At 43.3% G+C, this 20,336-nt stretch overlaps 1 protein-coding gene across 2 annotated transcripts in view; it reads left to right on the top strand.

The window, feature by feature from the left end:
- Positions 1-20,336, top strand: part of chd7 (chromodomain helicase DNA binding protein 7) — an 81,616-nt gene that overhangs the window by 42,247 nt on the left and 19,033 nt on the right. For both annotated transcript variants that reach the window (XM_061731994.1, XM_061731995.1), the window contains exons 5-25: positions 1,936-2,077; positions 2,625-2,756; positions 3,099-3,164; positions 4,207-4,262; positions 5,748-5,862; positions 6,037-6,120; positions 6,212-6,349; positions 7,144-7,265; positions 7,874-8,117; positions 9,226-9,402; positions 9,633-9,776; positions 9,864-9,962; positions 10,069-10,249; positions 10,332-10,548; positions 11,302-11,497; positions 12,178-12,345; positions 12,458-12,637; positions 12,725-12,835; positions 15,321-15,532; positions 17,983-18,182; positions 19,723-19,882. In XM_061731994.1, the coding sequence (XP_061587978.1) occupies positions 1,936-2,077; positions 2,625-2,756; positions 3,099-3,164; positions 4,207-4,262; positions 5,748-5,862; positions 6,037-6,120; positions 6,212-6,349; positions 7,144-7,265; positions 7,874-8,117; positions 9,226-9,402; positions 9,633-9,776; positions 9,864-9,962; positions 10,069-10,249; positions 10,332-10,548; positions 11,302-11,497; positions 12,178-12,345; positions 12,458-12,637; positions 12,725-12,835; positions 15,321-15,532; positions 17,983-18,182; positions 19,723-19,882 (3,144 nt within the window). The remainder of the gene's footprint in view (positions 1-1,935; positions 2,078-2,624; positions 2,757-3,098; positions 3,165-4,206; positions 4,263-5,747; positions 5,863-6,036; positions 6,121-6,211; positions 6,350-7,143; positions 7,266-7,873; positions 8,118-9,225; positions 9,403-9,632; positions 9,777-9,863; positions 9,963-10,068; positions 10,250-10,331; positions 10,549-11,301; positions 11,498-12,177; positions 12,346-12,457; positions 12,638-12,724; positions 12,836-15,320; positions 15,533-17,982; positions 18,183-19,722; positions 19,883-20,336) is intronic.

Here is a 20,336-nt window from a genome sequence, read left to right as displayed (position 1 = left end):
TCATAGTTTAATAACTGTAATTATCAAGTTGTAATCTGTCATGCGTATGGCAACTTGCTTTCAAATGTGCACGATGGTGTGACGTATCCACTCATTGTTAACAACTATGAATATGTAAACTCGCCCAGCTGAGGGTCCTGCTAGTAGATGAGAACTTGGTGCTTAAACATTATTGACACATATACCTTTTCAATATAACAAAAAAGGAAGATTTTAATTGATCTAAGAGACAAAATGTCTCCATTAGATACGTTATTTTAGAAAACACTGGTGGGATCAATGTAACGGCTCCAAAATAAATAAATAAAGGCCTCTGAATATGCTGCGTTTTCACACATAATCCAAGCAAACCCATGACAGGAAACGGTCAGCAGATGAATTATCTCTGCATGCCGTGCACTTTTACAGCACAACCTTTTTGTATCACGGAGAACAAAATCAAACAGGAAAAAGTAGTGTGAAAGTCAAATGTGTATAAATACATTGCTCAGTTTATTTGGTCAAATGTTTGGAAAGTTTATTAGACTATGTTTTTGTGGTATAACAGAATATTTTATCTCCTTTTGTACATTTTGAAAAGTTTAAAATGTTATGGTGGATTTTATTTGCTCTTGTGCTCTTGGGAACCTGGCACACTTATTTTTAGACCTCCAGATTTATAGAGCACGCCCAGAAAACAGCAGTATTTTATTGTCAGTATTCTTTTATAAACAAAGTTGAAGATTATGTCAAAACTAAAAAAGGATGAAACAAAATGCTTGCTGGCAATTGCACTCACTTAAGAGATTCTGGTTTGGCTAAATTTGAAACCAGCAGGTCAGAGTTTAACAAAACTCAGCATCAGCCAAGATAATTTGGGGCATCTCCACAACAAACGTCAACGAAATGCCGTGGGTCCTTAGGAGAATTGCATCTTCTGACACTCCTAAGGGTAAATATCCCACCAAGTCGTCTCCGTTTGAGATTTGCAGTTTGACAAATCTCCAAAAGATTATGAGCTAGAACTGAACATTTGAGAATGTTTGACTTGGAAAAAGAGTAAAAGAGATGAGTAGTTTCATCAATTTATAGACAAAATACTACTGGTAAAAAACCCTGGATGACTGCTCTTGTGTCGGCCGGACGGATCAGGACCGAAGGAGACTCACGTTTGACAGTCACAACACTAAACTGGATCTCACAAGGAGGCATTTAAAATAAAAAATAGTGGATTGTGACATGTTAAAGTAGAGGACTAGACTTGAATGGGATTTCTGCACGTTTGGCCAGCGGTTCCAGTGGACGTTGTAGCCAGACCGTCATCCACACGTCGACTCTGTGCAAGTGGCATTTAACCCCGTAAAGCCCGAGAGCGCCTTCTGGGAGAAGCTTTGTCGGAGAGGATGAAGGGATGCTGAGAGCCTCTCTCACCTCTGCGGCGTGAATGCACACAGACTCGCAGATGGAGCCAGTTCCTCTTTCTTTTTTTTTTTTTTCTTTCCATACCAGAGATTAGAAAAAGCCAGGGGCCTCTCAGTTCCTCCCCCTCCTCCTCTCTCTGGGGCCTCTCTCCCTCTCCGACTGCCTGTCTTCCTCTTTCACTCTATCCCCACGTCTCTCTCTTTAGACTCCCCCCTTCGCCTCTCTGCCTGTATCTCTCTATCTTGCTCCCTGTGCCCCCATGCAGTCTTTCATCATATTAACCCCCTATGTGCCAGAGCCCGAGGCACACTAATGATTTCTAAATGGGTAAATCAAACATGGCGATCGCCCTGGGACAGTGTGCGCACACACACACACACACACACACACACACACACACACACACACACACACACACACACACACACACGTATACAAACAGGCCTGGTAGGGCCTTGTCAGAGGTAACGTTGGGAAAAATGGGTTTGTTTTGTGACTGATTTTCGACTTTTGCTTTCTCTCTCCCTGCAACAGTAAAAAGGGGGAGTCGGAGGGTGGAGCTAGCGCTGCTAAGAAGGATTCCAAGAGGAAGAGAGAGTCGTCCGTTAGCGACGATGTGGGGGTGAAGTCTCCACTGCCCTCTCCTCCTGAAGAAGAGGATGATGATGGTGTGCAGGTAGGAGATATGTGCAAGCTTTTGCAGCTTGTTTCAGCCTCCATCATGCTTCCAGAATGGTTTTTGCGACACACAGCTATTATCGCACATAAGGATGGGTTCAGGAGGCTGCAGTAACTGGGACATCATTCAAGATTTCTGGTGTCACAGCTTGGAGAGACTGAAGGCGCTGAGATAGTAGATGTTTTTGCTGTAAACCAGTCTTGTTGACAGACCAAGCACACGGTCAAGTTCACCTTTGTACGCTGTCAGCAGCTTCACTTCAGTAGACACAATCTACTGCATACATCTTTTAAAATTGTTAAAACAACTGTAGTTCTTGAAATTTTATTCTCAGCAAACCCAAAGATAATGGCAACTGGTGTTTTGTAGGAACCAGCAGCGAGTTGCGTCCCTCTTTGGTTAAAGAAATGCTTGTCACCTGTGAACATCATCTAGCTGTTGGCTGCCTAAAAAAAAAAAAGGGTTGTGATTCTTCAGACACAGGAAAGCACCTGCTGTGTAACGTAATGATGTTTGATAGCGTTGTTGTCCCTTTCCTCATCAGAAGCGCCGTTCGAGCCGTCAGGTGAAAAGAAAGCGGTATACGGAGGACTTGGAGTTCAGGATCTCCGAGGATGACGACAGCGGTGATGACTCATCAGCACCAAAATCTCCATCATCCTCATCACAACAGCAGGCGAGTCTTGGGATTCTGTTAATTGGTTTATCATGGATTATGGAAGGAGGCGGGGGTTGGTGGGTAAAATTTCTTCCCGAGCACTCCTGGTTCCTGTGGTTGAAACAGAGGAGTTAAAAATTCCCTAAAAGACCTCAATTCCCAGAAATGAGTCTGATGTGTTTACCCTCTAAGCCTCTTTACCCCAGATACAAATTTCATGCCACCTGTTTGTCCTACAGGGTCAAAAAAGGGTCAGTGTTGTGGCTGATTACTGTCTCAATGGTTGAGGGGTTGATGTTTAGATATGAGGGGAAACTATATCAAGTCGGTGCGTACTCAATACCTGTGCTCCGTTTCCAGGACGTGGCTGAAGCTGAAGGGCCTGTCGTGGAGAAGATCATGGGTCTGCGCGCCTCCAAGAAACAGGTGAGCTGCACAGAAGCTCCACCGTCAACAAGGCAGCACAGACAGGCCGGCTCAAGTCGTGCTTTACGTCATTTGATTAGCTGCTCCACAGCTGGCCTAAGCAGATTACACACAGACACATGTGCACGCACACACGTACGCGCTCCCAGCTAAGACGGTGTGTGTTCACTCGGTAAGCAGATACAAGAGCTCTTGTATTTCACCGTGTGTGCGCTCGGTGCTCCGTGTGCCGCTGACGGGCTTTGTGTGTGTCAGCCCGGCTTTGTTTTAAACGCCTTAACTAAAGAAAACTCATCCCCGAGCCAACGCATACATGCACACTCACCAGCCAATTCTTCTTTGCTAGCCAGCTGCCAATGTGTTTACCACCCCCCCAACTACATGCACCCCTCACACATGCATAACACACACCCTTTCTCACAGTTGCATTCAGAGTTGACCCCAGGCCTGGCACAGAGCCAAAACCACAACGCTAGCTACGCCAGACGCCAAGCTAGCATTTCCTCAGGGTGTGTGTGTGTGTGTGTGCGCGCCTGACTGATGATTCATGGCGTTACAGTCATAGTAGAGTGTGTGTGTGTGTGTGTGTGTGTGTGTGTGTGTGTGTGTGCGTGCGTGCTGCAGCCACATTAGTAATGATAAATGATGGTGGACAACGGAGTCAAAGAGCTACTGTTCTGGTATTTTTCCCCTTTCACACGTGAAAAACCGCAGCACAAGCGTATTAATCAGGCACAAATTTTAGGCTGCATTATTTCACTTATTGCTTCGGCTTATTCCCCAAACTAGTTGATATTTGCTGTCGTATTAAAGCCAGAGTACAAACTGTGGGACCAACTGGACATGAATGAAACAATAGCCTGTCACCGAGTTGGGCAGCATGGCTACTAATTGACATGTTGGTGTGAAACGGTTTGAAGGCTCCTCGTACGCCACTTCACTAATTATACCGCGTGTTGTGTAACAATGGTGAACCACTTAATGTTCTTTCACTATCCAGCTGCTGTATTTGGGGTAATTAGTCACTTATTTTTCTTTCTAGCTGGAGTCAGGCGAGGAAGCGGAGGTGGAGGAGTTCTACGTCAAGTTCAAGGGCTTGTGAGTAATATATCGTTTTTTCGGGGTTGGGGGGGGGGGTTTCTTCACTTTTCAGCTCTCTTGTCTTTCACAGTGGGGTTTCCTCCTTTTTTAGACTCGTTTTCAACACACACCAGGGAGTCCTTTGGCCTTTAAATGTGGGAACAAATTCAGCTTGAAAGCCTTATTCAGTTTTGTCCTTTGTTTTGCATCTGGTGGTGGTTATTGTCTGTGCTACAGATCCATGCTCACAGCGGTAATAGTACAGTTGCATTTCTTCATATTGATAAATGCATGGTATTCTGGTGAATAAGTAGGCACGCTCTATTTTATTATTTTCTCCTCTTATTTTCCGGCAACATTTTTGTCAGTCTCAGTCTAGGAGGCTGGAACTGATATGAACCTTCTCCTTGGTTCTCTCAACTGTCATTACAGTGTCAGTCCTGGTAGGATCTACTGACCTAGAAAACTAACAATTCATACTCTGTACTTTTGCTGTTTGCCTGTCATCAATAAAATCAAAGCAATGTGGAGCGAGTCAACACCCTGGCCAACCTAACAGGGTTCGGTGACTTACCTAAACCGAGGAAACGACTCATCTCGGCCCCGTATTAGTTCCTGAAAATTCTTGTTGCCGAGTTCCTGCGGTTCCTGCTCTTGAAGCCGCACACCTTCAGCTCAGGACGCATAATTCCGACCTTCGCCGGTGGAAAGCTTCCTTAGCTGCTCTTTGATCTCCATTATGGCAACAGGAAGAACCCCCCCCCCCCCCCCGGTCGCATTCACAATGTAGATAAACCAAAGTGATATTGTAATGCCTCCTTTGAAGATAGCCTTGATGAACCCTGGCTTTACATCTATTTGTCGACGGTTTGTTTAGAGTTTTAGATGATAACTCACTTTTCCCCAGTGTTTTAGAGCTTTTCTTTGTGTGTATAATGATTGGCCTGTGTTGGTATTAACAAAAGGTAAAATAGGTTGCGCACATCCAATATCTCAATAGGTGCTGGTCTCAAAGCATAGATCCAGGAAAGATCTATTGTTTTTCCTGTTAGTATTAAACATTCTTCCCATTGCCATTAACGTACATATTTGGGGCCAGTCTTTGGACATTTCCATCACAGATCCTTTTCTTTATATTGGCTAAGCTCCTTTTCAGAAATAGGAGGTTAAAAAACCCTCCATCAATGCAGTTGTATAAACTGTGACTGGATGCTTTTCCTCGGTGCTGACACAGAAAAAGGATGACCGTCTTTCAGAGCAGGAAGAGCTATGAAATGCAGGAATCCCTCAAGTAACTGTATGGACAGATATTCACAACTTTGAAATATAGCCCAACAGAATACCAAACACATTTTTAAATTGCAGCATTAACTCTCCATCCATCCACCAGCTGACAAAAAAAAAAAAAAAGTACCTCAGCGAAGTCGTGGGTAGAATTTGCTGCAAATACATCCTGGTTTTAAAATGAGTGAAATGGATTGTATTTGTCTCCCTGTGTCTCAGTTCATACCTCCATTGCCGCTGGGCAGAGATGGAGGAACTGGGGAAGGACAAGAGAATACACCAGAAGATAAAGAGATTCAAGGCCAAGCAGCAACTGAACAGCTTTATAACTGAGGTGAGACGGATTTTTGCACCACAGTCCAAGTACTGATAGTAAAAAGCATTAACCTTCACCTCTCCATACAGGGACAAACTTTTCTTTTTCTATTCTGAAGATAAGATTACTCGGCTTAACCTTGTTTGCATCAATGTATCGTAAAATGTCAAACTTAATTTGTTGGTTCTCCAGATGGACGACGAGCCTTTTAACCCAGACTATGTGGAGGTGGACCGCGTCCTCGACGTTTCAGAGAGCCCAGATGAAAATGGAGAGGTACTTTGATCTCTTCTCTGGGCTTGAACCCTGGTCTCCGTGTTTCCTCTCCATTTGTACGAACTCACCAGGTGTGTGTTTCTGTGTGCAGACGGTCACCTTGTACTTGGTGAAATGGTGCAGCCTGCCTTATGAAGATTCCACCTGGGAGCTGAAGGCCGACATCGACCAGTCCAAGATAGATGAATATGAACGTATTGCATCGCGCACACCCAACACTAAGAAAGTGGTGAGTAGTTGTGCGTCTGTCCGTGTCCACGGACGCTCCTCCCACTAGGAGTTTGTCCATGTGGGCCCGCTGCCTGCTCCTTCCTCTTCCAGATTTACAGCTCCTTTAACTGCTCTCCGCAGGGCCACGTTCTCATGGCGCTACACACTCACTAGCGTCCGCACACACACATCCACAGAGTCACATACGCCCTGTTCTTGTGGCCAGCCAAACCACTAACAGTATGTTTAATGCTGAACAGAAGCAGCTGACTGCTGTGGTCTTTCCCTCCATCACTCCTTTCTTCTCTCTTTGTCCGTCTATTTAATGGCTGCCTACTGTTTCTCCTTAGGGCCGATGTTAGAAATGCTTCATCATATGGTGTCAGCGCTTGGAAACAGATGTATTTAAAGCCCGCTTAGCGTGCAGCTCAGGGGGATGGTCATTTGGATTATTGAACTTCTTGCAGCATGTGTTTATTTTCTTCAAGAGGATGAATTCAAATCAATTTGTTCCTGCTGGCGCCATCACAATGGCTTTTTCCCCCCCTTGTTCTTAAATACATTTGAATGTGAATCCTATGCTATTCATTTTAAACAGCACACCATGAAACACAACACTGTCCTTTAAATGAATCAGTGAGTAAATATAAATACTGGTTGCTAAAGAAGTCAATTGACTGAGCTTTTCACATGATCATGAAGCCTCATTTAAACTCATGTACCGTCAAGATCAGCAATGTTGCACTGATGATTCACCTGGGATTAATGAGACACTCGGTGGTTTAATAACACGTTATTTCCTCTCGTGTTAAGGATCGGCCTCCTGCAGCCGACTGGAAAAAGCTGGAGGGCTCCAGAGAATACGGGAATGGCAATGCACTCAGGGAATACCAGCTCGAAGGCCTCAACTGGCTAACTTTCAACTGGTACAACTCGTAAGTCACCATTAATTGTATTTTGTAGGGAAATGGTCCCTAACTGCTCCTCTCCGCCTGTCCACATTGCAGCACCTCATTTAATAGTCTTAAGTGGACATTAAAGTTAACTATAAGTGGCCTTGAGCCCCAGTGCTGTTTAAGTTTTCCCAGTGGCGCTATGCATGTGTAAAATAATGCTCCAATGGTACCTCACAAGTCTTTTAACAAACTCATTCAATAGATTTGAAATAGGCTTATAGAGGCACAATTAAATATGATGCTTTCACTTTGAAGGGGCGTCTGGTGGTGGATTTTCTGTTTTGATCAAACTCATATTGAAGGAATTTAGTCAAATCTCGGTGGATAACGAAGCGGTCACTGTTCAAGCTGTATACTTCCAAGAATTTTCCAACGTGTCCCTCATGTTTTTTGTATTAGATCACTGGAGTGGAAAATGGATTGCCTCACCCTTTTGGAAAATGTTTTTATTTCATGGAGGCTCACAGACGTCAGACTCTCAATGTAGACTAATAATCCTAAATGAAAATACGAGGGACTTGGAAGAGTCAAGAAATGTAAAGAATTAATTAAAGCCAGCTGTTGATCCCAGTGTTTGTCCTCTGCAGACGCAACTGTATCCTGGCAGATGAGATGGGGTTAGGAAAGACCATCCAGTCCATTACATTCCTCTATGAGATATACATGAAGGACATCGAGGGTCCGTTCCTGGTCATCGCCCCTCTCTCCACCATCCCCAACTGGGAGAGAGAATTCAGGACGTGGACTGAGCTCAACGTGGTGGTTTACCATGGCAGCCAGGCCAGCCGGAAAACCATTCAGGCCTACGAGATGTACTACAGAGATGCACAGGTAAGAAGAGGGTGTACGGAGACGCTTCAACTCTCAGGATGGTAATCTCCAGTTGTTATTTGAGAAAGTCTGCAGATTTAAACGCCTCCTCAGTCAGAGGAAGTTTTCATCCAGCTGTTGATCCTCTGCACTCGTTCCCACATAAGCTCTTTACAGTCCTCTTGCTGTAATCTGTTAAATTATAAGCTCTTATAGTACAATGATCCAAAAGTCTTTGATGCAGTGAGCCCACGAGGGAAATGACTCTCAGCATTGTGCTGGATAGGTGCTTGCTGCTAATCCAGGGAAAGGTAATCCTCAAGGTTGTGAAGCAGGAGACATGTTTATTTCTTGTTCCGTCTACTTTTCCACATACAGCAGAAGCAGATATTTATTAATTCTTATTACTGAAGATTTTAGTATAACTGGGAAAGTTGTAGCTTATAACGCTGTCATGGTTTGAATGAGGAGACTTGAAATATCAGAAAAGACCCACCAAATAACATGAATATGTTTCATTAATGCAAAATGCAGTGGGAACCATTTACTAAAGCGGCAGGGACTTTCCCCGCCATCGCCAAGGGTCGTTTCCCTGACCTCCTGCATTTCAGCAGCAGCATCAGGGGCTTAGAAAATAAAATAATAAAAACAGCAGCAAGGAATTTTACATGTGAAAGTATCAAAATACTTTTCAAGCAGGACTTGAACCCCTTGAGAGTTTGAGTGATCTTGGCTTTCGGTATCATTCATCTCAGTCAGTCTATTAACTGTAATCTGTACCAGTCAGTAGTGTTTCTAAACACTTCATTCATGCCTGATTCATTTAGTTGGGTAGAGACGGCACAAACAGTTGCTCAGTTGGTGAAAAGTGGGTTTAACGAAGGTGAGAACAAAGCAGCAGTCAGTCCTAAAAGGTTTTTTTTTTAGCTTCCATTAGCTTGATTCTTAAGAAACATTTAATATGTATTTAGCCCTTGAAAAAACTAAATGGTTTATTGGTAATTCTCTTATTTTCTTGAATGTCATTGTTGACCTGAAGTGCAACTGGTTCTCTCATAGATCCACATGAGGATTTGATATTCTTGTTGACCTTCATCCCCGTCCTCTCCGTCTCTCTACTTTGCTCCAGGGTAAGATAATAAAGGGCGTGTATCGGTTCCATGCGGTGATAACAACGTTTGAGATGATTCTGGCTGACTGTCCGGAGCTTCGCGGCATCTCATGGCGCTGTGTGGTAATTGATGAAGCCCACCGCCTTAAAAACCGAAACTGCAAACTACTGGAGGGATTGAAAATGATGGATATGGTGAGTGGCGCTCTATTCTTTGATTTATCTGTAGTATGAAATTCTTTCAAGTATTTTAGAAATGCAAGAGCACCTTGTGTTGGTCAAAGGCAGAATTGTTTAGTCCAGGGTCTGGCTTGGTACAGCAATCTCCCTCTCAATCTTTTCAGGGGTTTTTGTTCTGGTGATACATCCTGCTTTTAATTTTAGAAATTCTAAATATGCATTTCCTGCTGGCCTTGCTCCTCCAGGAGCACAAAGTCCTGTTGACAGGAACTCCTCTCCAGAACACGGTGGAGGAACTCTTCAGCTTACTCAACTTCCTGGAGCCTGAGAGATTCCCGTCGGAGCAGACATTCATGACTGAATTTGGAGACCTTAAGACTGAAGAGCAGGTAACAAGGCTATTCAACTACGGGGTGGTGGGGGTCTGCTTTTTCTAAATGATGGCTCCGATTAACATCGCCTCTTTGTGGCATCAGGTCCAAAAACTGCAAGCCATCCTGAAACCAATGATGCTGAGAAGACTGAAGGAGGATGTGGAGAAAAACCTGGCGCCTAAAGAGGAGACCATCATCGAGGTAGGACACACTTTTCATTAAACCCACAGCGTCTGTCTTTGTATAATGGCAGCCATGTTGTTTACAGGCGTTTAAGTAACTGGATCAACTGATGTTTTTTTGACAGGTGGAGTTGACCAACATCCAGAAGAAATACTATCGGGCTATTCTGGAAAAGAATTTCACATTCCTGTCCAAAGGAGGGCCAGGAGGAGGAGGAGGTGGAAGTGGAGGATCCGGTGTCCCCAACCTCCTCAACACCATGATGGAGTTGAGGAAATGCTGCAACCACCCCTACCTCATTAACGGTGCGGTCTGTTTCCCAAAAGCACGGCTTCACATATAATTAGAGCTCCGTATTAATCCTTGCGACTCCTGTCTCTTGTACAGGAGCCGAGGAGAAGATCATTGAGGAGTTCAGGGACTCCAACGGTGGCAGGATAGACATACCAGAAATGGCCCTGCAAGCGATGATCCAGGCAGCTGGTAAACTGGTGCTCATTGACAAGCTGCTGCCCAAACTGAAGGCTGGTGGACACCGAGTCTTGGTGTTCAGTCAGATGGTCCGTTGTCTGGACATCCTGGAGGATTACCTGATACAAAAACGGTGAGGATTACTCTGGAACCTCAGATTGTTTTCTGGTGATACCGAGGCATCCAGCACATGCTTTTGCCCGCCCAATGTGTATTCTGGCTACAACCTCCACAGGAAATGAGAGCCTTATCTTCGGTCTTGCTGGACTCGTAGCTGAAAACCTGCACTGTTGATAAAAAAATATATCTGGTACATTGAAATAAATGCTATAACTTGCTTAATATGACTTGCTTTATCTTGATTATGAAAAAAAGTAAGTTAAAGTTTAAACTGTCAAGTTTGGGAGCAAAAATGTGCCATTTTATTTCTCAAATGTAACTGCTGAAAATAATGATGTAACAGTTCAAGAGAACAGAGACTACCTCTTTTGAACTTATAATTCACATAATTTTTGTGAATTAATAAAGCAAAGCTGTCACTTAAACTAAATTTCTTGCTGAAAGTGAGCAGCTGCTAGATAAATATTTATACTCTGAGCTTTGATAATACAGAGTAAAAATGCTGGGATAACACGATGTGATAAGCTTAGTGAATTCATGTTTTTCAAAAGGAGTCTCTGGCACTGAAACAATGGTTTAGTGTGTAATGCGGTGGACACAATAAAGACTGTTCATGTTAACTCTGGCCGACACTGATCCAATCGAGTGCTCTCAAACTGGCTCAAAAACAGGTCGAGTCAAACCATAACTTGTATTTTTATAGTGTCTACTTGTGTAAACACAAGCATAAGTGGCAGTGATTCACCCTGGTCCCGTCTCTGTTCAGGTATCCGTATGAGCGCATCGACGGCAGAGTTCGTGGTAACCTGCGACAGGCAGCCATCGACAGGTTCTCCAGACCAGACTCGGACCGTTTTGTCTTCCTGCTTTGTACGAGAGCTGGAGGACTTGGCATCAACTTGACTGCAGCGGATACTTGCATCATCTTTGACTCTGACTGGAACCCTCAGAACGATCTGCAGGTGTGCTCTCCGTGATGCTGGTTATGTGCTCTGCAGCCCGTCCGCTAGTTTCTACAGGACTGTCTCAGAAAATCAGAATATTGTGATAAAGTCCTTTATTTTCTGTAATGCAAAAATGTCATACATTCTGGATTCATTACAAATTAACTGAAATATTGCAAGCCTTTTATTTTAATATTGCTGATCATGGCTTACAGCTTAAGAAAACTCAAATATCCTATCTCAAAAAATAAGAATATTCTGGGAATCTTAATCTTAAACTGTAAACCATAATCAGCTATATTAAAATAATAAAAGGCTTGCAATATTTCAGTTGATTTGTAATGAATCCAGAATGTATGACATTTTAGTTTTTTTAACTGCATTACAGAAAATAAAGAACTTTATCACAATATTCTAATTTTCTGAGACAGTCCTGTATATAATATATATAACAGCTCATTGGGGATGTCTGTCGTTAATACCAGCTTTTAAGCGAACCAGTAGGAGACTAGACTGTCTGCGCCATGCTGTGACACTGCTGGCCACGTTTAGCTGTAGATCGCTGGAGCACAATATTAGTCTACCACTGTAGTGTTGCATGTCCAGCTGAAAACATTCCTCCAGATTTAAAAGGCTGTGAAGAAAAAGTCACTCTGAAACCAAAGTGTCTCTAAATCTGTCGATGTGTCCTCCACCAGGCCCAGGCGAGGTGTCATCGTATCGGTCAGTCCAAGTCTGTCAAGATCTACCGTCTGATCACCAGGAATAGCTACGAGAGGGAGATGTTCGACAAGGCCAGCCTGAAGCTCGGACTCGATAAAGCTGTTCTTCAAAGCATGAGTGGACGAGAGAACGCCAACAGTGGGGTGGGTGGTGCTGCGTCGTCACACATGAAGTATCTAGAATGATTGGGGAGTTTTCAGACTCTTCTTTGGGTGATGATGAAATTAAGGGTTAAATCTTCTGATTCTTGTCCAGGTCCAGCAGTTGTCCAAGAAGGAGATCGAGGACCTGCTGAAAAAGGGTGCGTACGGCGCTCTGATGGATGAGGAAGACGAAAGCTCCAAGTTCTGCGAGGAAGACATCGACCAGATCCTCCAGAGGAGAACCCACACCATCACCATTGAATCAGAGGGCAAGGGCTCTACGTTTGCCAAGGTAAAAGAAAAACTCAGCTTCTCCCCTCATCGTACTGAGACTGAGCTGATTCGGTCCGCTTACAAACATGTTTCAATCTGTTTGCAGGCGAGTTTTGTTGCAGCAGGAAACCGAACAGACATTTCCCTGGAGGATCCAGATTTCTGGCAGAAATGGGCCAAGAAGGCGGAGCTGGACATGGACGCCATCAATGGCCGGGTACCGTACACACTTTTTTATTTTTAAAGCTGGAATTTTCTGAATGCGACTAAAATCGTAGTTTACTTGTTGGGCCTTTTATTTAATAGACATGAGTGAAAAGGAAATTATTTTTAGTGTGTTCACTGACCACCTAATTGTATTTAGAAACATGAGCAAATCTAGAAAATGATGCGAACACGAAGGTGTCGGTGCAGAGATACCAAGAGATACTTGTTAAATATCATCTTTTATTTGTTCGAAACCTAAAAATTCCAGCAATATTTTAGCCCCGCTACAGTTCTTCTGTTTGTCCTCCTTATGATCCTTCATACAATTACAGTATAAGATGGATCTGGACTTAAGGCATGTGTTTTTAAAGCTGCTCTTTTGTAAGTTGTGCAGTATATGGTCTGGCAGTGTCCCACTGAAATAACTACACACCTAACATGAAGAGAGGGGGCCTTGATGATTGCCGTTTGTCTCACCAAAACCCAGAGATAAAGTTCTGATTCAATGGTACCTTCACACCCATGCTATGTGCACCTTCATACACCGATCCATCCTCATACTCATACACTTTCTGCTGATATCAGTCAGGATGGTGTCTCCAGTTTATTCATAATTGTGTGAGAAAACCTTTCGCATCTTTAAAAACAATGTTCCTCAGACAGGTTTGCATGTTTCTTCCACGATAGCAAACATATTGTTAAAATTATCAAGGAATATGCAGGATTTTAGTTCATAAACATCAAGAATGGATTTAAAGCAACATATGCTCCTTTAGTTTTTCCAGATGTGTCCATGCACTTTTCAGTAAGACGGCAGAAACAAATTCTGCACACATTTCAACGCCATGGCTGTGAGAGAAAAACATAAAGGGATAAACCTACCATCCCACATTAAAGAATGTATGGAGAATTGAGAAATTAAAAATCAGTGACAGCCCCATACTGTTGTATAGTTGGAAACATTTACAGGGAGAAAATTATTCATTGCTTGATAATACTAAATGTTAGAAAGTCTTAAGGACCACCCCCCACAGAAGTTGACGTGTGTGTCACATGCTTTGATCAAAATGCTACTGATAGATGGTGCGACTGCTCCCTCTTCCATCATACTTACTGATGAGTTTACAGCAGTTTAAGAGGATGACCCCACTCCAGTTCTCTATTTCTGCAGGGTGTTGCCTCTCCTGAAACTGATGTTACAGCTTTGTGGTAAACACTTGAGGTGTGAGAAAGTCAGTATGATGGGGAGGTGACTGTAGATGCGGTGGTTACGGTACCCAGCAGATTTGATCAGCTCAATGAATGAGACATTTTCAGATTTTCTCACACTTAAAGCTGAATATTTTGGTTTTTTTTTTACATATTTTCCACGCTTCCATGGGTTGAAAGTACTAAACAAACTTAGTGTATCAAGTACCTCTTAGAAACATGATGAAGCCTAAGACGGCAAAACAAAACCCTTTGTTTTTACATGCTTTGCTGCTACAAAGTTTTGACACACAGACGCACACAAACACGATGTTGTGGCGTCGCCTGATGGAAAAATGGGTCGTTCAGTGGAAATTGAGCACTTTCAGCACACGCTTACGGAAGGAGGCAGGATGAGAGACCGACCAAGAGAAAGGACAAGAGGGAGGCATATGAGAGAGGAAGAGAGAGATTAATATTGACAGTTGGGAATCTCCTTTCTTCCTTAATTACCCATGTTTCCCTGCTCTCGTGTGTGCGTTTGAGCGAGAGCGTAAGCTGCTTAGCTCCACTTAACGGAGTGCAGATGCCTGGAGGGTACAGAGATATCACTTAGGCTAGTGCTCACATATACACAGAGAAACACAACCTCCATTACGTTGTCAACGCACACATCGAGCGTTCTGCTTACCGGTATATTTATATTCCTGCTTCCTGCCCTCAATATTGGTTCTCCTTCACTGCTCGACAAGTTTTCCTGGCTGTAGCTTCACAGCTCGTCTCATGGAGGGCCGTCCTCCGCAGGAGCGCTCCATCCAGCTCTGCAAGCATGAATATGGGCCGTTCCCCTGGGGTTTCTTATTGTGATGTTAAAATGGAAATTACCTCAGCGCTGTGATAATTGTGGAACTAACGACTGCCTGGTTTGTGCATATTAACGGGGTTGGAAGGGAGTGAGGAGGGAAAAAGGAAAACAAATTGAACAAAATTGTAATTCATTAGACAACACAATTAATGCCAGTTTATATGAGCTGCTTGATAAACTTATTTACCGACAATGAAATGTGCTGCAGAATACCCAGTTTATCAGGTTTAATCCAGGGTTTGGCATTCAGAGCAGCTAGAATTTATAAGAGATTTAAAAACAAACCACTTCAGGGGAATACAGCAGAAGTTACTGTGATTATTGTTGTGGTTCGATTTTAAAGCAGCTGTAATTTCTAATCAAGTGAAGAAGAAAAAAACACATGAGGGAGAATATCAATGCTATTGAAACAAACTAACATTTTCAACGTATTTCTCTCCAGAACACGCTTGTTATTGACACGCCGAGGGTGAGGAAGCAGACACGGCACTACAGCAGTGTCAAAGAGGATGAAATGTTGGAGTTCTCTGAGCTCGAGAGCGACGACGACGAGCCCAGCAAACCCCCATCCAAACAGAGGCGGCCCCAGGACAAAGCCCAGGGGTACCCCCGGTCAGAGTGCTTCAGGGTGGAGAAGAACCTGCTCGTCTATGGGTGCGTCACAATTTAATATGCAATACACAGAAGCATGAGCAGATGTCTGCTGTTTTTTGTTTTTTTTGTTTGTTTGTGCAATTGATTCACATCTTTGACAGTTTGACGCGGTGAAAAAAGTGAAATGGCTTCATTGATGTTGCATTTGAAATTTTAGCAGCCTGGGTCACACTAGATCAGGAGTCTGCAACCCTGGAGCCGCATGCGGCTCTTTAGCGTCGCCCTAGTGGCTCCTGGAGCTTTTTCAAAAATGTCTGACCCTTTTTTTTTCTTTTTTCTTTTTTCCTTTTTTTTTAATCTTTTTTTTCTTCCCTTTTCCTTTTTTAATCTCGACATTTCGACTTTTTTCTCGGAATTTTGACTTTTTTCTCGACATTTCGACTTTTTTCTCGACATTTCACCTTTCACCATTTTCCTTCATTCTAAGGCTTATACAAGACTTTTCATTTTTTGCGGCTCCAGACATAATTGTTTTTTGTGTTTTGGTCCAATATGGCTCTTTCAACATTTTGGGTTGCCGACCCTTGCACTAGATGTATGTATGCCAATCAGGTAATCATGACATAATGCCCTTAAATATTATTTGTTTTCTATAATTAGGATTAAACACATTTTTAATATAGAACAGCAACAACTGAACGAGAGCGAGAGAGAGAGCCACCTTTGTCCCTCTTTGTGTATCAGAGCTGTTATGTGATTGTATATTATTCACCAGTCACGTTATATTCACACCCAAAAGAAAAAGTATTGAAACGACAATTTTCACATGTAGAGACATCTTTGGTCTACTGGGCACGCAGCAGCCCCGGTGATGGCTGTGATGACAGCAGTAGATCTCACTTTAATTAGTGAGCTTGGAGGTGTTGCAGGGTTATTATTAGCTCTACACCTATTGTTTGACCAAAATCGGATGATTTTCACCTTGACTGGCTTTCATCGTGACCAGCCAATCCCACATGGAGAAATCCAGTTGTTTTTTGTCCCTTCTTCTTCTACCCTACTGGTCAGTGAACCCGCTGCAAGAGAGCACGGAGGTTAATGGGTGCACATGAAGTCATCAGGCGTTGTGACATCTCTGCTGTCAACGCCATGTACACAAAGCTACTTCATCTGCTGTTGGTGTTGATAAAGACAATTTATTCATGTCATCTCTGTCTCACACTCGCTCCTTTTTTTTTTAAAAATGGATATCCATTTAAATAGAGTATGCCTGATTTAAATTTATATACATGCTTCTTTCAAAATTCTTCTTGAAATCCCTCGTTTGATGCATTTTGATGCATTAATTATTGTGTTTTGTTGCTGTGAGCATGTACACAGGACATTGTAGTGTCTGAGGATCATCCGAACTCAGACTTGTACCGGAGCACAATAACGCTAATGTTAATGTGTGAGAGCAGCACACTACACACACACAGTGACACACTTGCCACAGATAGTGATTATTGGCCGAGCCCTTTCATTTTCATGGCTGGCTTGCGTGACGTGTATGTGTAAGAAAGAACAGTGGTGTTAGTGAGATGTCAGCATTGTTATTGTTACAGTCTAGTCTTGTGGCCCGAGGCTGTAGGACACAAAAACACACTGTCTGACTGGGCCTGTCATCTCTGCTCAGCCCGCTGTTGTCTTTACTCATCGTGCATCTCTCTCGCTTCCATTCACCCACCGTTTCCAAAAAGGTTTGAAGTAAGACTGGATCGCACGGTTGGTTGAACATCGGTAGACAGCAACTAAAAAAAAAAAAAAATGTTGAATAGGAGTATGTGAGGGATTGTGGAACCACATCCACCAATAGGGTCTTGAGCTAGTGGGGGTAGATGGGCCGTGATCCATGAAAACACATACACAGGGAGATGTCTGGGTGGCAGTAGTTAAGATGCCAGGAGTAGTTAAGTCAGCAGACTGGTAAAATGGACAGTATAATGAGATCCCAGCACTCCTCACTGTGTGTTTGATACGAGTCGGGGCTTTGAGACAAAGTGATGTGGACTTGTGTGCATATTCATGAAGGATGGGGGTCATGTCAGCCATGAAATGGCGGAGCACAGAATTATGAGCTGTCTGATTGACTTGGTAACATCATTAGTTTACCCAGTTATTTACTTTTTGTTTTTCTTTGTGGCCCCACTCCTCCAAACAGGATAAATAACAATATATCGATATATTTTGTATTCACTTGTGTGTTGTTGCAGCTGTGTCTTACGTAAAGTTTTTTTTTTTTTTCGACTGAAAGTTAAAAATATTTAGTTTTAACGTTGGAGAGCTATTATATGTGGGAGTCTGGGAATGCACAGGTACTGACGTCCCCCCGCTACCCATGTGTTATTATTATTGTATTATTATTTTTATTGATGCCTCTTGTTTTGCACTATCCCCTTTGCTGCTGTACACTGCGAATTTCCCCGCTGTGGGACTAATAAAGGAATATCTTATCTTATGTGCATCTCTAGTTGGGGTAGGTGGAGTGACATCCTGGCTCATGGCCGCTTCAAGCGCCCCCTGAAGGAGGCCGACGTGGAGACCATCTGCAGGGCCCTCCTGGCCTACTGCCTGCTGCATTACCGTGGCGATGAGAACATCAAAAGTTTCATCTGGGACTTGATCACCCCGAGTGAAGACGGGACCACGAAGACGCTGTCCAACCACTCTGGTGAGACAACCGACCGATGCTAACGTATTAACAACAACATTGCATTTTCAACCACAGGTCCGGGCTCTTTTTAGGGGGTCCTTTGCTCCGCCCCGACTATTTTCAGAGATGTTTGCTAACTAATATCCCTGATGGGGAGGTTGTGATTTAAAGATTAGCCAGGACACAAAAGGGGACCTATTATGGCATCTAATACTTATTTTGAACAGGTCTTGAATGTCTTAAAAACAAGCTTTTGATTGTTTTTGCTAAATAAATTAGAAATTCAGCCTCTGAGCCATGTCTTTATCTTCCCATTCTCTAACCTCATTCTCTATGAGGGATTCTGAGTGGGCGGGGAGGCTATGATATGATTGGCTGCCTAAATGACGCGATACACCGCTACGAAAAAATAGCGGAAGCTCCGGCCGGCGGAGTTAGTTGTGGGCGTGGTTTCACGCATCGCTCCCGTCGTTACGTAACAACAGGAGCAGAATCTGAACGGCTCGTAGATCCACATCACACTGGACGGCTCATCCGGGCGGCTGTACAGACACTGCAGAATCTGGTTGCTTTCCTCCTTCTCTGAGTTGGCAGGCTGAGGGGAGACCACTTTATATATGTGAAAGCAAGAGAAAACGTGTTTTTCATAATAGGTCCCCTTTAAATCGGATCGTTGCAAAGCTCATAATTATTTGGTCAAATATTCCGTTCAAGTCATCCTTTTTCAGTCGACTTGGAAAAGAATATGCAAACTTTTAACAAGAATGTAATAAATCTGACCAATAAGATGTTAATTTGTGACTAAAGCAAACATTATTTAAAAAAAGAATAAAGAAATTGCAATATAGAAACACAAATAGATAGTATGTAATGTTTTAAAGGTTTTGACTGAATACAGCTGACGCACACGTGCTGCCTGGACATCCCTTTACTGGCAGCTGACCAGCGGGGCAGCAAGGAGACCTTTTGTGTTTGAACTGACTTAATTCGCCTCATCTAGTGTGTACCTTGGACCCCGGAGGAAATGTTAAAGACCCTCAGCGGAAATGAGCCCAGCTCCTCGGACAAAGCCGCAGCGTGTTTAAGTACTCGGGGCTGATTTGTCCAAATTCACCGTATGTATGTTTTTAAAGAACATACAATCACTAAAGAGATTTAAAAGGATTATCTATTTGTAGTCACAATTTCTTAGAGAATTAAGACCAAAAAAAATACTACCAGTAACTTATCTATTTATTAGCATTTGTAATCAACATTTCAGTGGTAATTGTTAATGTAGAAAAGAAAAAGCCAAAAATTACGATTTCAACCTTGTTCCCAACTAAAAGAACCACACAAGCACACACTGACAGGTGAAGGTGTAGATAATTATAAAATAATGAAAAATGTAATTTTGATGTGTAGAAATAAAGAAAAATAACCCACTAGCTTCAAGCTGCAGATCAGTCAAAAGGATTTATCAGGTTGTCTGTTCAGACCTGATGAAGAAGACAACTCTTATTTAATTTAGTTTTTGAACTCCTGACGTTGCCTTACCACCTGCCGTCTGTCCCGCCAGGTCTGTCGACACCTGTCCCCAGGGGCAGGAAGGGGAAGAAAGGGAAGCCCACCGGCCCTCCACCGCAGACTCCACGAGCGGCCTGGCTGGCCGGCTGCAACCCCGACCACTTACTGCAGGAGGATAGCTACAAGAGACACCTGAAGCACCACTGCAACAAGTAAGGCCTCAAGGACTCACCTGAAGCCCCGTGGCAGCTATTGCAGGCAGGAACGTGGCGTCACAAATGGTCAATGAACTTGTTTTTGCACTAAATGAATGTTAATAGTGACCCATTTACAAAAACTGAACTGTCATTTTAAAAAGAAATGGTTAAGTTCGAGTGGCAAGTGTGAGAGTTTGAGACCTGGTTTATAACCAGGCACACAGCACAACGAGGCACAGGCACACAGCGATCTCCTCGTCATCCTCCTCCTCACACACACACACACACACACACACACACACACACACACACACACACACACACACACACACACACACACACACACACACAGTCATTTGTCTCCGGTCAGCTTTCCCTCCTGTTGTAAGGGAGATATGCTTCCTTGCCCTCCAGATTCAATCCCATGATTTTTTTTCCCTCCTTGAGGGAGAAGTTTGTGTTTGTGTGC

Source organism: Cololabis saira, chromosome 10 (assembly GCF_033807715.1).
Source record: "Cololabis saira isolate AMF1-May2022 chromosome 10, fColSai1.1, whole genome shotgun sequence".
NCBI classification, from domain to species: Eukaryota; Metazoa; Chordata; class Actinopteri; order Beloniformes; family Belonidae; genus Cololabis; species Cololabis saira.
This window is presented reverse-complemented; position numbering and strand designations above follow the sequence as displayed.